At 37.2% G+C, this 15662-nt stretch overlaps 1 protein-coding gene across 12 annotated transcripts in view; it reads right to left on the bottom strand.

The window, feature by feature from the left end:
* Positions 1–15662, bottom strand: part of MITF (melanocyte inducing transcription factor) — a 227448-nt gene that overhangs the window by 81654 nt on the left and 130132 nt on the right. For 9 of the 12 annotated variants that reach the window (XM_082638960.1, XM_082638969.1, XM_082638968.1 and 6 more), the window contains exon 2: positions 7020–7269. In XM_082638960.1, the coding sequence (XP_082495086.1) occupies positions 7020–7269 (250 nt within the window). The remainder of the gene's footprint in view (positions 1–7019; positions 7270–15662) is intronic. The other 3 variants (XM_082638959.1, XM_082638963.1, XM_082638958.1) reach the window with 1 other exon arrangement.

The following is a 15662-nucleotide window of genomic DNA, read 5'->3' on the forward strand; positions in this document are numbered from 1 at the left end:
GTCTTTATTTTTCCATCATCACCTCCCCTAAGCAGCCTCCTTAGACCTTTTTTTTTTCCCCTAACTACCTCTCCCCTCATCCCCAACCACAGGAAATTGTAACAGGTACATATACTGTATATCTGCTTATGTAATATGGCCCTTTAGAGGATCAGAAACCATTACAACATCTTACATTTTTTTGGCCTTCAAGAGCCAATTTTTGCACCCCTGGGGGACAATAACCCCTGTTAAGAATGCATGTGCTATGGGTCACACGTATTCTTCAATGTGATATTCTTTTCATCACACTGGAAAGAAATTACCATTCAAAGCCAGATAAAAACAGAGGCTCACTCCAATTTTCAGTCCTCACTCCTAGGCCTCAGACCTTAGTACTCTCCTTAAGATGCTACCCTGACCTCCAGTTATAGGATCATGAGAACTGTGTAAATGAGAAGAGACTGCGCCTATCAGTATGGCTTCTTTTAACAACAGAAAAAGAGAAGGTGAGCAGCTGCTCCTCATGTAAACCCACAAGGTGACTTCAGTGATGGCAAAGTAGCTCTTTGAGAAGATAATAAAGATCCTCGTCCCTAAAGAGAAGGTGACCCTCCTAAACCTGCATGGCTCAGGTGTCCACTGACAACAGCGGACCCAATCCACTACCTGAGGAGATCACACCACCTCGATTCTATGGTACCCCTTGGCCACATAAAAATGGCCATGTGCTCATAGTGGGAGAAATCATTTCCAGTTTGTGTGCCAATATTAACAAGTGAACATGGAATTACAGCTGATGTTTCAATGTTTCCAGAAAAGTGGAATTAATTCATAGGCTTAGCTATGTCAAGGCTGACTTTTTTTTTTTTTTTTTGCGGTACGCAGGCCTCTCACTGTTGTGGCCTCTCCCGTTGCGGAGCACAGGCTCCGGACGCGCAGGCTCAGCGGCCATGGCTCACGGGCCCAGCCACTCCGCGGCATGTGGGATCTTCCCGGACCGGGGCTCGAACCCGTGTCCCCTGCATCGGCAGGCGGACTCTCAACCACTGTGCCACCAGGGAAGCCCAAGGTTGACTATTTTGTTTTAGATAGTTGCTCCCCACAGGGCTGCTCTCTCAAGTGGACCAGGCCTAAAAATCTAAGCAAAGATGACTTTCTTCAGCCAGCATTTCATTACTAGTGCCTAGTTACTAAAAGCAGTGCTGGAAGAAAAAGACGTCTGAAACTAATCAATGCACATTTACTGAGATGCGTGCCCTACTTAGCCTGGGTTAAGTTAGAGTTAGATTTCACCAATGTAAGACAACTCTACGGAGTATTTTCTTGGGACAGCCCTGAGATGACTAACCCCTTACCCACGGAGGTATGCATTCCCATTTGCATGGGAAGCAAATGGGCCACCGGCTGCTGCCCAGGCAAACTGGCGCACACTTGTACCACCAGAATGATCTAAGTGTTTCCAATACACAGGGTAAGAAGTTTCCATTCTGCCTAAGGAGCAGGGAGTTTAAAGCAATATTCTCAGAAGTACAGACAACCCAGAAAGAGAAGAAACTACTTCTTTCATGGCATCGGAAAAGGTGAACAAAGAAAGATAGGGTTTACGTCTACCTGATCTAAACTGCCTAATACATTTGTTCAGACCTCGCTCCCACAAAAGGGAACTGTAAGTTGGAAAGCAGCAGAAGTCAGGAAGGCAGCACCCTAAACTGTTAACAACAGCTTCCCTCTTAGGAGCTCAAGAAAGGGAAGAGGCAGAGGAAGGGAGGAAGAGTGTCCTGCTGGATTCTCCTTCCACACTGCTTAAATCGGTCCCAAGTTAACAAGCATTGTCTATAATTTTTATTTTATTTTTTTAATTGGAGTATAGATGATTTACAATGTGTTAGCTTCAGGTGTACAGCAAAGTGAATCAGTTATACATATATCCACTCTTTTTTAGATTCTTTTCCCGTACAGGTCATTACAGAGTATTGAGTGGAGTTCCAATAAAAATAAGTTTTAAAGGGAAAGAAAATTACCTTATATGTGACACTGAACACATCAAAGTAATACGACCGAGAGATTCAAAGACCCTATAGGGAAACAAGGTCTCTAGGAAGATGAAAAGATGTTTGTGGAACATGGAGACTGAATCCCTTTGTCCCCAAGAGAAGATGAGCCCTTGTAAACACCGTGTTTGATTCAAAAACAAAAGGACACCGAAGTTTATAAACAATTCTGAAATCAAAGCTCACTGAATGTTTGTGTAAATCACACTGACTGGTAACAGAAATATATGATGGCCCATGGCCTATGAGATTAGAAGACTACTCAGATGTCCTTTCTTATGGGGTCAGCACCTCCAGCAAGGTTCCCTAACTAAGGGGACCAAGGCAAGCCGATCTGAGACATGCTGCATCTGTTCTTGCTTCTTTTGGCCAATGTGATGCTATCAAGGTTCTGTATTCCTGCCTAAACCTGGAAGAAAATCAAATGCATAATGGGGTGTGGGAGCCATCCCTTCTTCTAATTTGTAACCCACCAACTGACCTGTAACTCCACACACCTTCTTCCTATTTCTGTATTATACCTAAAGCATAACCCACACCTTGACAATTCAACATCAGGTAGATTTCATAAATTACAGAGAAAGGCCAGCAATTCAATCACCCACCCTTTCCCTCATCAGTGAAATCTCATGGAATGTTGGTTGTCGGACATGGTGACAAGAAAACAGGACATCCAACCATCCTGACTTGTTAGAATCACCATCTAAATGGGATGCCACACCATGAGACAACCACCCAATAAATGCCAACATAAGTTTAGTTTACAATATAGAGGGCCCTGGCAAAATGTGTTTCGGTATCTGATGAACAGCAAGCATCCTTTCTCACTCTGCAGTCATCTGCCTAATTCCTTGGATTACCTGAGATGATTTGGAAAAAAGGAAAAATTTAAAAATAAATTCCTTCAAACTACTTAAAAGAAAATATCCTAAAATTACCAAAATTACATAATTTTTTCTTTTAAATTCATCTAAGCTTTCTCCTCAGGAGAAAGAAAAATTCAATATACAATTTACTCCAGAGAAAACACCTTGCCTTTAAATTTTTCAATTCCAAGGTGAAGAAAGGAAGGAAGGGAAGTAGAGAGGGAAATCCTTTGCAATTTCCCATATATTTCTAAACAGAGAAATGTTTTCAAACTATACACTAAGGTTTTCAAGGTATACACTGTCAGAGTCCATGCAGGGGGAGGAATTCTGATGAACCTGCCAGTCCAAGATTAGAGCAACCAGGTGTTTCTATATTCAATCAGAGCTACAGAGATGAGACAGTGAAAATGCGTGCTTGATGGCTGTGCGGACAAAAATGCAGTGGTTACTATGTGGTGCTTCTTCAGCCACGAGACCTCACAGGTGTCCACAAGGCCTTTCCCTGGTTCCTCTGCTTTTGTCTGAAAGAAGCTATAGATCAAATTTCAAACCTCAGGCTTGCAAGTCAAAAACCCACCTGTGGAAGAAACCGCTTCCATTAATGGTTCTTAATGACATACTTTGTTCATTTGCAGTTTGACATACAGAGTCTGTTCACTACTGTGGAAAATGCATTATGCACTCCAGGAACTGGTTCATTTACGACAAAGAAGCATTCTTAAATTACAATGCCCAATTGAATAGGGCTGTTATTAAGAAACCTAAAGGATATCTCCAATATGTAAATACATAGCAATACGATTAATCATTCCATATCGCCTAACATAAAAATCAATAGTATGAATAAAGCCATAAATTAATTAAATCAATGTAGAAACCAGAGGCTAATCCTGCAAAGCTTCATGAATTTATAGGCTGAACGACGACCATGTGAGGAATAAGTAATGCGAATTTCCAATCCCTATGAATTCCAAAGATTAGTCCTAAATTTACTAGAAGCTGTCAACAATTTAAAACATGTTTTATAAAGCTTCATATTTTAAGCATAACTCTACAAAAGAAAAGGGATTAACCAGAAAATACTAATTTAGCTTTTCAAAATCAGTCATTCAACCCACTGGCAGCAAAATGTTGGTAACGTGAGTTTGTGTGTGTGATTTTCTATCAAGTTCTTGCAAACCAGTGGGAGAAGGAGAGGTCTGCCCAGGACTCTCCAGCACACGCTAGCATGTCTGACTGTACACAGCTACCTCCACTGAGAAGCAGGTATGTTCTATTTCAGCAATTTAAATCTTTAAAAATTAAATGATGAATTTACTCAGAGTATACTATTAGAAAGGATATTTATTCTAAATAATCTGTATCATTATATATAAATTAGTACATTCAGTGTTATGCCTTGAAAATGTATATTCATAGAAAAATGGGCCAAGATTAAGCAAATTAGCTGTTTTTCTATTAACCATTTACTTCATAATAATATGCTTATGATTTAAAAACTATAAAAGAGAAAAGAAAAAAACATTTCTCTCACTTACCTTTCCGTAATAAATAATTCATAATATTTTCATACATAAAACTTTTGAAAATATGCAAAGTATTTTCATAAAGTACTAAGTATTTGAAGTATTTGAAGTAATCATTTATGATACTCTCCTTTAAAATGTAATTTGAATCTCTTAGAATGCCATCTTATATGAAATCATATATTTTTATTTGATCTTCCACCTACCTAAGGATACTAAAATCTGTCTAAATAGCTACCAAACCTATCTGCATTGCTATGCCTACACTTCTTTCTTTTCATTTATATGACACACTTCACTACTTTATATAAATGAAGTATAAAAATGCACAAGTTAAACAGAGATTAAACTAATTCAGTATGAAATATAAATTTACCACTTGTTCATTTTTATTTAGATTAGGTCTCCCAGTTCTAACAATTTATTCATGCTTTAACTTAGGACATATTTCTGGCATAACTAAATTGAGGGTTGCAGCTAAGGCCAGTGTTACCAGGACATAGTAACATATAAGGAAAAACAGGTATATTATTCAAACCAATTAGTATAGATTTAAATTTTAATCATTCCATGATATTACATATTCTAAGTAATAAAAACTTTTTAAAACGATGTCCCTTTTTAAAATGATATGGAAATGATTTTTCAACATATTTGGGTAATTTCTCTTCCACTGAATATAACTGCCTTAATAGGAATATAGATTTCAGCTAATATATTTTAATATAATATCAAGAATTACCTTTGAATTAGACATAAACCACTACTAACACAAGTCCGTGTCATCTCTTCCAAAATTTGTCCTTCAGGTTAAAAAAACAGACTATTATAGTAAGTAAAACAGACATATTTCTCCACATTTTATTTTATTATTACTTAATTCATACAACTTTAAACAATCTAAGGTATAGGCAAAACAATTATGATTCTTGTGAACACCAGACAACTTAAATATTAAATAAATCTTAGATCCGTAAAAACCTAGTGACTGTCAATTTTCACCCAAGCAGAACAGAAAGATTTAATGTAAAATCTATTTCCAAGAGAAAACCTTGCCTTTACTTGGGGGGGAGGGAGGATAGGGTATGCATGAAATACCCATTAATTGTGGCAATATCCAGAACTTCAATCACAATAGAGTAAAATTTTATGCTAAACCATTTGGATCTTTTCCACCCTAACAGAATTTTAATTGGTTTCTCTATGAAAGAGTTTCAGTACTTCATCACTACGTTTTAAGAGTCTCTGCAAATAAGAAAACAACTGACTTAAAATTTGTTTTTAAAGAATCCCTTTCCTACTTCCTGGTAAGAATCATAGACTGCTTCCCAATTAAAACACAGCATCCTCTCTATTTGCTTTCATAGTAAACTTTAAAAAGTGGGAGATGTCCTTTTTCTGAGCACAGAAATGAATACAATGCCCAACAATCAATCACCGGCGGGTGAAGTTCACATTGTTTAATGAACAGTACTACTTGGGACACTTCCGAATGAAATAATTAGGTGATGGATTTAAAAATATTAAAAAATAAGGAAGTCCCCTTACTTTTCTTTTAACTTTACTTGCATCAGTCACATTTAAGAGTTGGAATGTTTATCTTTTTTTTGTTTTTATTATTTTATTTTATTTTTCAATACTCTTTTTAAAACAAACATTTGACGTAACAAACATCTAAATAATGTGCTATATCTTTCTAAATTTAAATAATAAAAATATGTACTGCCAATTTGACTTAAGACACATTTTTCTTCATTAGTAAGATTGCTCAATTTGCTTTTTTTCTCAAATTTTAATTTTTTAAATAGCACTCTGTTGAAATGATAATGAAAAATTCAATCTAACCTAATTTCTTTTTTTTTTTAACATCTTGGAATGTTTATCTTTAAACAAGGAGTAACTCCCAGTGTGATGTGCAGGACCCGTGTGTGAGATGGAATTCTATTCTTAGACTCGTTACAATTTCCCGTGGTAATTAGGAAGCTATATGTCCCCAACAGAATGATGCTAACAAGCTCCTGCAGTTTCTACTCTAGCAAGAAATCAAAGAGACCCAAAACAGACAACTCACTTCAGTTAAAGGATTATGCAGTCTGGTTATTAAAGCGTAGAAAGTGCTTCTACTGTTTTATATCTGAAGAGACTTTCTAAAAGAATCAGATTCTACAGCCAAGATTATTTACTCAAGAAAGAAGAACACTAAAGAATGGTCATGGAACGTATTTAGGGAAAAAATATACACAAGCTATTAGAAGAAGCTCATTTCAGATAACATGTACATTTTGAAACTTTCCCAAAGAAAGATGGGAAGATAACATTATAACAAACATCTGTTCCTCCTTGTAATTTCTCATGAAACATCAACACTCTTCCCCCATTTAGTGAGGGTTACTATTAAATTTACAGTTAGTTGGCATCCTTCTTTGGAAATACAAAGCCATGTAGAAATCAATGGAGTTGACATTTATGAATATGATTCACATGGGTCAATATAACCAAATACACGATGAGATAAATAAAACACCTAGAAAATGGAAAATGTTGAAGAGGAAGAAGGCTTGGCCCAACCAACAAGAGTGACAATCACGTACCTTAAGGACTTCCATTGGCACCTGGGTGGCAGAGGGGAGGGTGGCGGGCACACTGACGTTTATGGCTGGCGTCTGACTCACGGGCACTCTCTGTTGCATGAACTGGGCCGCCTGCAGCTTCTGCTGCTGCTCCCTGCGTTCCTGTTCCTGCATCTGCTCACGCATGAGTTGCTGGCGTAGCAAGATGCGTGATGTCATACTGGAGGAGCTTATTGGAGGCTTGGAGGCCCCAGGATGCTCCTCGGAACTGCTGTGGGAAAACCAAAAAACACAAATTTAGTTCCCTAATGAAACCCTTCATTTGCATTTTGGGGTATCCTAAATTGCACCAAACTATGAAATGAGCCTGGGTAAATATAATCAGATCGCAGAGTAGTATTCCACCTAATTGAAAATCAAGAGCTGACAGGATTTAAGTCATTAGTAGTTGAATTAAAACAAGTCAGCTTGATTGCATCTAGGCATTTTTATCATACACTTATTTTTTTGACATTTTATACTGCATACTACTCATCACCACCAAATATAGTGCCACCATATGAAGTGCCAAGAAGAGAGGCGTCTTAATGGCACCCAGATTTCCACATTTAAAAATAAATTGTTTGATTTCCTTTTTTATAGCCAGATCTAACCAAATAACTACTCCTACATGCTATCTGAGTTCCTTGAAGATATCTAAAATGTTTACTAACACAGAATAGTTTAAAGAAAAGGTGAACTTTGTCATGGGGAAATTTTTCTATGATACAGGAAGTAAAAATTATTAATGAAAGAAGCATTTGGACCAGAATGTTAACACTGAACTCGACCCCAGTCTTCAGGAAAGAGGGCAGAAGACAAGCTAGTTTGACAACCCAATTCTTCTTTCCCTGGTTTTCTCTTTACTGTCTTTTCTTCTGATTCGCCTTGGCAAGCCCTATCCTACACACACTTTGTGAGTTCCCCATGAGGCCTACCTCTGATGGTATTGGTACTTATACTACCCAAAATTATTTAAAAAGCTTAAACCCTTGTCGTAAGTCAAAAAGAAAGGACTTCCTGATTTTCCTAAATATGGTTTTCTATTGCTTATCTTGCCAGCTCTATGACATCAACACATAATTAAACCTCTCTGCCTTAGTTACCATATCCAAAAAAGAGGAATAACAATAATTTTTTTAATTACCCATTTATTAAAATGGGAGATGTTTTTTAAATGTCTTTTGCATCATTTATACGCTAAAGCCCTACCTCTTAGGGATTCTGTGAGGATTAAATAAAATAATGAATGAAATAAGGCACACAAATCCCTTAATGAGTGCTATGTAGTACTGCCTTAATAAAGGTTTGCTGTTGCAATTATTATTATCTAGAAATTTTAATTGTTTCCAGTAATATCATTTTCTTTTTAAAAAAAATCCCTATTTAGGGCAAAGAATATAAAATCTTAATTAGCACTGGAAACAGAAAAAAGAGTAACATTTGACAAATATTCACTCCAAAATTACTCTCCAAAAGAAGTATTTGCACCTTTAAGCTTCCTTCCTTGAGTATAAATCCCAATATTGTCCTTATCTTCTAACAAAGGCAAAATAAAGCCATTAAATCACAGACCAGCCTTATAAATTCCTTAAAGATAGGAACCTTCAAACTCTACAGGTAAAAAAACATGCTAAAGGATGAAGAAATGTTTGCATTGCACCCTCACATAGTTCTAGAAAATTACATAATAAAACTTATACTAGCAGTTAACTCATTACTCAGCACAGAAAACTGGTTCAATAAACTGTGATAAGTTAATATATTATAATACTATATATAGCCACTAAAAATGGTGTAGAGATATATTTATGGTTGTGAATAAAAACTACACAATATAATAAACTTAGAAAAGCCAGCTGCAAGAAAGCATTCAAGGTAGGATTCAACTTAAAAAAATGTTCACTACAAGAATAAGTGCAAAGATAATGCTACCCTGAGCCATTGCCAGTATACATTATCACAAACCTTTAAGAAAACAACAGTATTGGGCTTCTCTGGTGGCGCAGTGGTTAAGAATCCACCTGCCAACGCAGGGGACACGGGTTCAAGCCCTGGTCCGGGGAAGATCCCACATGCCACAGAGCAACTAAGCTGGTGAGCCACAACTACTGAGCCTGCACTCTAGAGCCCGTGAGCCACAACTACTGAGCCCACGTGCCACAACTACTGAAACCCGCACGCCTAGAGCCTGTGCTCCATAGCAAGAGAAGCCACTACAATGAGAAGCCCACACACCGCAACAAAGAGCAGCCCCCGCTCGCCACAACTAGAGAAAGCCCGCGTGCAGCAACAAAGACCCAAGGCAGCCAAAAGTAAATTAATTAATCAAAAAAAGAGAAAATAACAGTATTATCAATTTGATTCAGAAATTTCATTGATGGATAATTTTCCTAAGAAAAAAATTCAAAATGTGGAAAACCTGACATTACAAAGCTGTTGACAAATTGCACAATATTGTGAACCACCTAAATTTGTCCCTTAATATGAACATGATTATGTAAATTATGAGGGGAGATGTGGGTCAAAGAATACAAACTTTTAGTTATAAGATGAGTAAGTTCTGGGGATCTAGTGCACAGCACGGTGACTGTAATTAATAATTCTGTATTGTACACTTGAAATTTACTAAAAGAGCAGATCTTAAGTGTTCTCACCACAAAAAAGAAAATAAATAGTAACCATGTGAGGTGATAAATGTGTTTCACAAAGCATACATGTAAAAAATCATCGCATTATACACCTTAAATAATCTTGTTAGTTATACCTTGGTAAAGTTGAGGAAACAAATAAAACCATTCAAAAGATTTAAGAATAAAATAGGTTTAAAAAAAAGTAAATTATGATACATAGATTTGATAATATATCTTTTTTTAATCGCACAACTACAAAGTGAGAAATGCATGTCCTAAGAGTAAATTAAAAAGTAGGATCAAAAGTGGATTTACATTCTAATTTAAAATAAGGAGAGAGTGTGTATGTACACAAATACACACATGACTAGCAAGACGATCATAGTTTGCCACCGTGGCAGTGGAATTATAGGTAAATCTCTTTCTCTTTACTTTTTCCCCTGCAAACCATAATAAAGCCATAATATTTTTTCAATGGCAGAATATATGCCACTAATTTAAGAACATGAGGAACATGAACTAATTTACAAGCATGAAGAAATAACTTGAGTGATCAAAGCCACCGTTTGGCTAGAAGACACTGGATCCATCACAGACAGTATTTTGACAATAGGATGGGAAAGTACTGACTTATATCCAGCACACTGGTTCTCTTGGAAGTCTTCAGAATCCAGAAGACTTAATCCCCCTTTCCTTTATAGTTTCCTACAGATGTACAAAGACTGAACAATGTAAATACTCTGTATTATTTTTATAGCATACATTCATCCACACCATAAAAATACCTAGCCATTCCTCAAAAATAATCCATTCACCTGGTAAGTTTCTGCTAAAGGGACATCAAAAGAAAAAGCATTTTCCCACTTGTGAGTATGTGTTCAGAGCTCAAACGTACTTTCCTAAACCCAGAGAAGAAGGCTATTTAAAAATAAATAAATAAATAGATGGTCTTACTATTCAAAGCCTGTCAGGTTAAAACATTCCCAGAGAGACTGATCCTTTTGATAAAATCAGGAGCAAACCTTTGTGCCGTAGCAAACGCAGCTGTGGAAAAATCGCACTAATTAGCTGCTCAAGACAAGCCATTGGCTGTGATACAGGGGGGAAAATCCTTTCAATTAACAGTAAAGCATTCTTGCGACATCTTAAGTTAAAATTACTAGTTATCAACCACACTAAGGCTGCAGACTTTAAAGTCAACAACAGTATCATTTAAAGCACTTACTGAAATAGCCTATCAGGAAAAAAAATACATATTTATATGGTAGACCCCTATAAATAAATTAAAACTCCACAAAAGAAAATCTAGCAGGGCTCAGCTAATTGACATTTTAATAAATCTCCTCAAAAAAAGGAAAAAGTAGTCACTTCACTACACACACTCCCTGCGGGATATTTCCATGTTAAAGATGACTCTCAGATCCTCAGCCTTACTCTCGATCTTTTAAACATCGCTTTCTCTTAGAAATAATTGAATGGGCAATTATCACCTTGCTGACAAAAATGAAGATGCCTACACTTCAAAATGTTAGCAGGTCAAATGAGCATAATGTTTTAAACTCAAAGTCGAGGTTTATGTGACAATATTACAGGTGGCCAAAAGCTTATTTTTAAAATGAGGACCTGATGCTTAAACTACTAATAATAAGCAAGAACGAGTTGTCTCAATGTATTTAATTTTAAAGCTAACTGAACTCATCCAGGGCCCAATCTGCATTAGATAATCCTAATTCCATCAGTCTGATTCCTTTTAATCAGATTATGTAAAGGTCATTTATTCAACAAATAGTTATTGAGTGTTTCCTCTGTGCCAGGTGCTGGGAACACCTGGTTTCTAATCTCATAGAGTTTAAAGCCAGGGTCATATAATTTTTCTACGATGCCTTAAAATTAAGTCAATTATGTAGATTATCTGGCTCTTATCTAGTTCCACATGGGAAGGTATACATCTCACCACAAGAAATCACCCTTTGAAAGCCAACTGAAGGGGAGACAAATGCCTTTACTGGCACTTACCCGAATCACTGAAGTCAGACATGCAACCTCCCTGACAAGTGGGAAATGCTCAGTGGTAACTCAAGGAGGACGGCCATCAACTGGACACAAGTTCTAGCTCAGTCACTGCTGAGCAATCTGTTCTTTAACGAGCCACTCAACCTCTCTGAGCCTCTCCAAAACCCACCCCCTAAATGTACAGCAGTGATCGAGTGAGCTAAGTTAAAGTGCTCAACACAGTGGCTAGAATATGGACACTTACATAAATAGCCATAAATGTGACTCAAGTTCCTACCTCGATGGCTGAATTTACATTTTTAACCTTCAAAGTCTGCCTCTTCTCTGTGATGACAGAGGTATGTGGACATGCGCTCTGAATTATCTGGTATGTTCCTAAATTCAGAGTTAATTCCACTGCCTTGATCAACCACTTAAATGTATCAGAAATTCCATGAAATCCAATACCTTGCCAGCCAAACAACACCTGCCTGACCACCCTTCACGTTTAACAGTGATGCCAATACCCCCTCACCAGACTTTAGGAATCAGTCTTTGGTCTCCATATCATCGTCATCCAAGACATGAATCTGGTTGTCAGTTGAAACTTACCTTTCAGGCGGAAGGAGCTGATACACTTTCCCCTGCATTTCCTCTCTTCAATTCCTCAGGCAGAGTACAGCCCTGACACTTACTAACCTGTGGCCATGGCCAAGTCAGTCAATCTCTTTGAGCTTCGGTTTTCCTTATTTATAGACTGTTTAATATATCTGCCTCTCAGCATTGTTAGGAGGATTAAAATTTGTAATAGATGTAAAAAGCTTAGCACAATAACCAGAACATAGGTCACATAAACTGGAACAGAGCTCAAAAATTAGTAGTAAAAAAATATGAAACCATGAACATGCTACTTCTTTTTTGATGCAAGGAAGTGAATTTTCATAAGCCTATATGCAAGTTTGGACCATAGCAGATCTGCCTTTTAAGGTTTAGACAATCCCTATTTAATTCAGAGAATGTGACAAAGTTTTGCAGGAGTGGAGGGAAGATAATTTACCCTGCAGTTCTCTCACCAGATATAAAGTAAAAATCCTAGCATTTTTCTCCAGGAAAAACTAATCTTCTTTATAATCATTCAGGTGATAGAGCTCAAAGCCTAGCATTTGCCTGTACTGGATACAATGTAATTATGTCCAGGAAAGCACAATGGCTAATGTTCACATACACAGTGGAGATGCAGGAAGGCATGATAATTAACCTCATGCACAGGTAAGAAAGCTATACCGAGAACAGGTTAAGCTACCAGGGTTTCCAAATGCAAAAGACTGGCTGCCACAATATCCGCTGTCTAAAGTCAAAATGCCCAGGCTCTATCCCTAGAAATTCTGACTTCAGGTTAGCTAAGGCCTAGGAATCAATGTGTCTACAAAAACTCTGCTCCTGATTCGGATGCCATGTTTAGAAACTAGAACACCTAAGATTACCCATTTGTCTAGTAGAAGAGCTGGGACATGAACACACATCTCTGATTCTTAGACCAGAACACTTTCTTCCATGTCTGAGGAAATGCACATTCCATTCCTAACCTCCAGTAACCCTCACAAGAGCTCTGAAGAGTCCTTCTGATACTGAACCCAACATGTTGAACGGAATGAAATGGGAAGGACTACTTACTCCTGCCAAACAGGCTATAAAATCAAACAGACAAAAACATTTGTGCAGATACTGCCAATGGATCGTCATGGTTACAACACAACTACTCTATCATAAGAAAAAAATCCACAGGTTGAATCTACAAAAATGTTGTTCTGTCAGCAAAAAGAAAATTTTAAGAGTCTTTAGAAAGTAAGTCCAAGTGCATAAATCACCGAAATAAGAGTCAGTAAATGGACATATCTTTTTAAATGGCAGTCTGGGTATGTAACATTTTAGAATGATCAGCACTTCCATTATCTTAACCTTTCCGTTCCTTCCAAAGTCATCGCTTTGTAAGCGTAAAGATGACTTCTTCATCGTGAATGGTGGACGCAAGTACCAATAAGAAAATACATTGTTACTTGTCTACATGATATATATATGAAATATATGGTATGTCTGATATATGGTATATATGATATATGTGATAAATATATATCTCACTTAAAATAACTGAGAGTATAACTCATGTAAACATGAAAGTACCAGATTTCACAGTTTGCTTCAAAAATTGAGATCTTGTGGACTTCAGGCATCACCAACCTTGGTTTTAGTGGTCAAGAAAAAAACATGAAAACATGCCAAACATCCAGCTTTTTCTGGTAACATTACCAGCTCAGACAATAAAAACTACACGTTTCTGGCATGGAGGAAATAAAAAGACTTGCAGAGTGCAGCTTGTCTTCCTCCTCTTCTTTCCTTCAACGAATATTTGAATGCTGTGGCAAAGCATTTCCGAGGGCCGGGTTCTGCTAGACGTGAGGGTAGCATGGTGTCCAGAGAGGACAGAACACCTGTCCTCTGGAGCTCTTTACTCTCCATGGTACAAAAGGAGGAAAGCATTCTAAAAGCAAGAACCAGCAATCATACGCAAGTTAAAAAGCTAAAACTCTTACTTTTCAACACCTGGACCCCAATTAGTTTAAAAACATCGTAGTCTCTCCGTATCTACTCAGGATTAGTATTCTTTAAGCTGGACCTTTGACAGATGCCAGTAAGAGTAATTTCAATAACTGATTATATCAAAATCAAAAAGAAACATAATGAGATTCCCAATATATCAATATTCAAAAGAGGGTACAGAAAAATGATACCCTGGAGTGCAGGAAGAAAAGATTAAAATTTATATAAAACTTATCCATCATTTCTATTTTCTATTTTTGTACATGTTGTATATTATAATATAGTATTAGTATAGTGGCACATGTATAAAATTTATAAGTAAAATAAAAACACGTTGAGAGAGTCTGCTTGAAAAAAACCTTACTTTAACTAGGAGGGATGACCAAAAATGTTTGAGACCTCTGTAACATTAGACCAATGTTCTTCTAGGCAACGTTCCTCATCAGATTTTTTTTAAGTTGATTATTTTCAGCCCTCCCAAAGAGAGTTTCTCACTTCTATACACTCCAACCAAGGAGACTCTCTTACTAAAAGATATTTTCCAACAAGGATATGAGGGTGCCATTTCCTCATTTTAAGGCCATGACTGTCCTCCATTTCCCACAGATGCCACCACAGGTTTCCATGCTCCTAACTCTCAATTCCCCTCGAAGAAATTATTTCCGTCAGCCTACTATCAAAAAGCTATAAAGCAGATAAAGTTGAGGGTCCCACACTCACGCTTCTTGTCTCTCCTATCAAGCTGCCTTTCACTAGACCATGTTCTAGAATTCTTGTTTACACTGTCTGACTATGGAATCTCATTCATATCTAGACGCCATGCTTTAAAAGGCTCTGAAAATTTCGCCTATAAGGTGTAAGTAATTGATATGGCATGACAAGATATCCCACTTAGAGTATTTTAAAAGAAGGAACTTTTTATCCAAAACTATGACAATCTAATGACAGAATTCAGACATGAGTGTGTAAGTAATTGGAAGGATCTTTTTAAAGACAGAAAAGCCTTCTATCTCTACTCAAGTAATTGCCCCAGTCACAGGGCATGCTCTGTCCACTTGTCTAGACAACATCACAACAGGTCAGAGAAGATTCAGAAGCCTTAATCGCTTAACAATTACTGCATGTCTAGAACATATCAACCAAGATGCAAAGTCTGCAATACTGTGTGGAAATCAAGACAAAAGTACCAATTGTGATCTCAGGAGCAGTGAATGTGTGCACCTGTCATGGTTTAAAAGCCAGCCTTACAAATAGTGGTAATGATTTATGGTGGTCACATGTTACTTATGCCTGCCCAGCATCCTGTCCCACTTCTTTGGCAAAGTACCCTGATTTCACCTTGAAAAATCAGTCTCCTCACTTTCCATTCACAAGGTAGGTTATGGCGATGCTGCCAACTCCA

The sequence above is a fragment of the Mesoplodon mirus genome, assembly GCF_964341445.2.
Source record: "Mesoplodon mirus genome assembly, chromosome: 12".
In the NCBI taxonomy this organism is placed as follows: Eukaryota; Metazoa; Chordata; class Mammalia; order Artiodactyla; family Ziphiidae; genus Mesoplodon; species Mesoplodon mirus.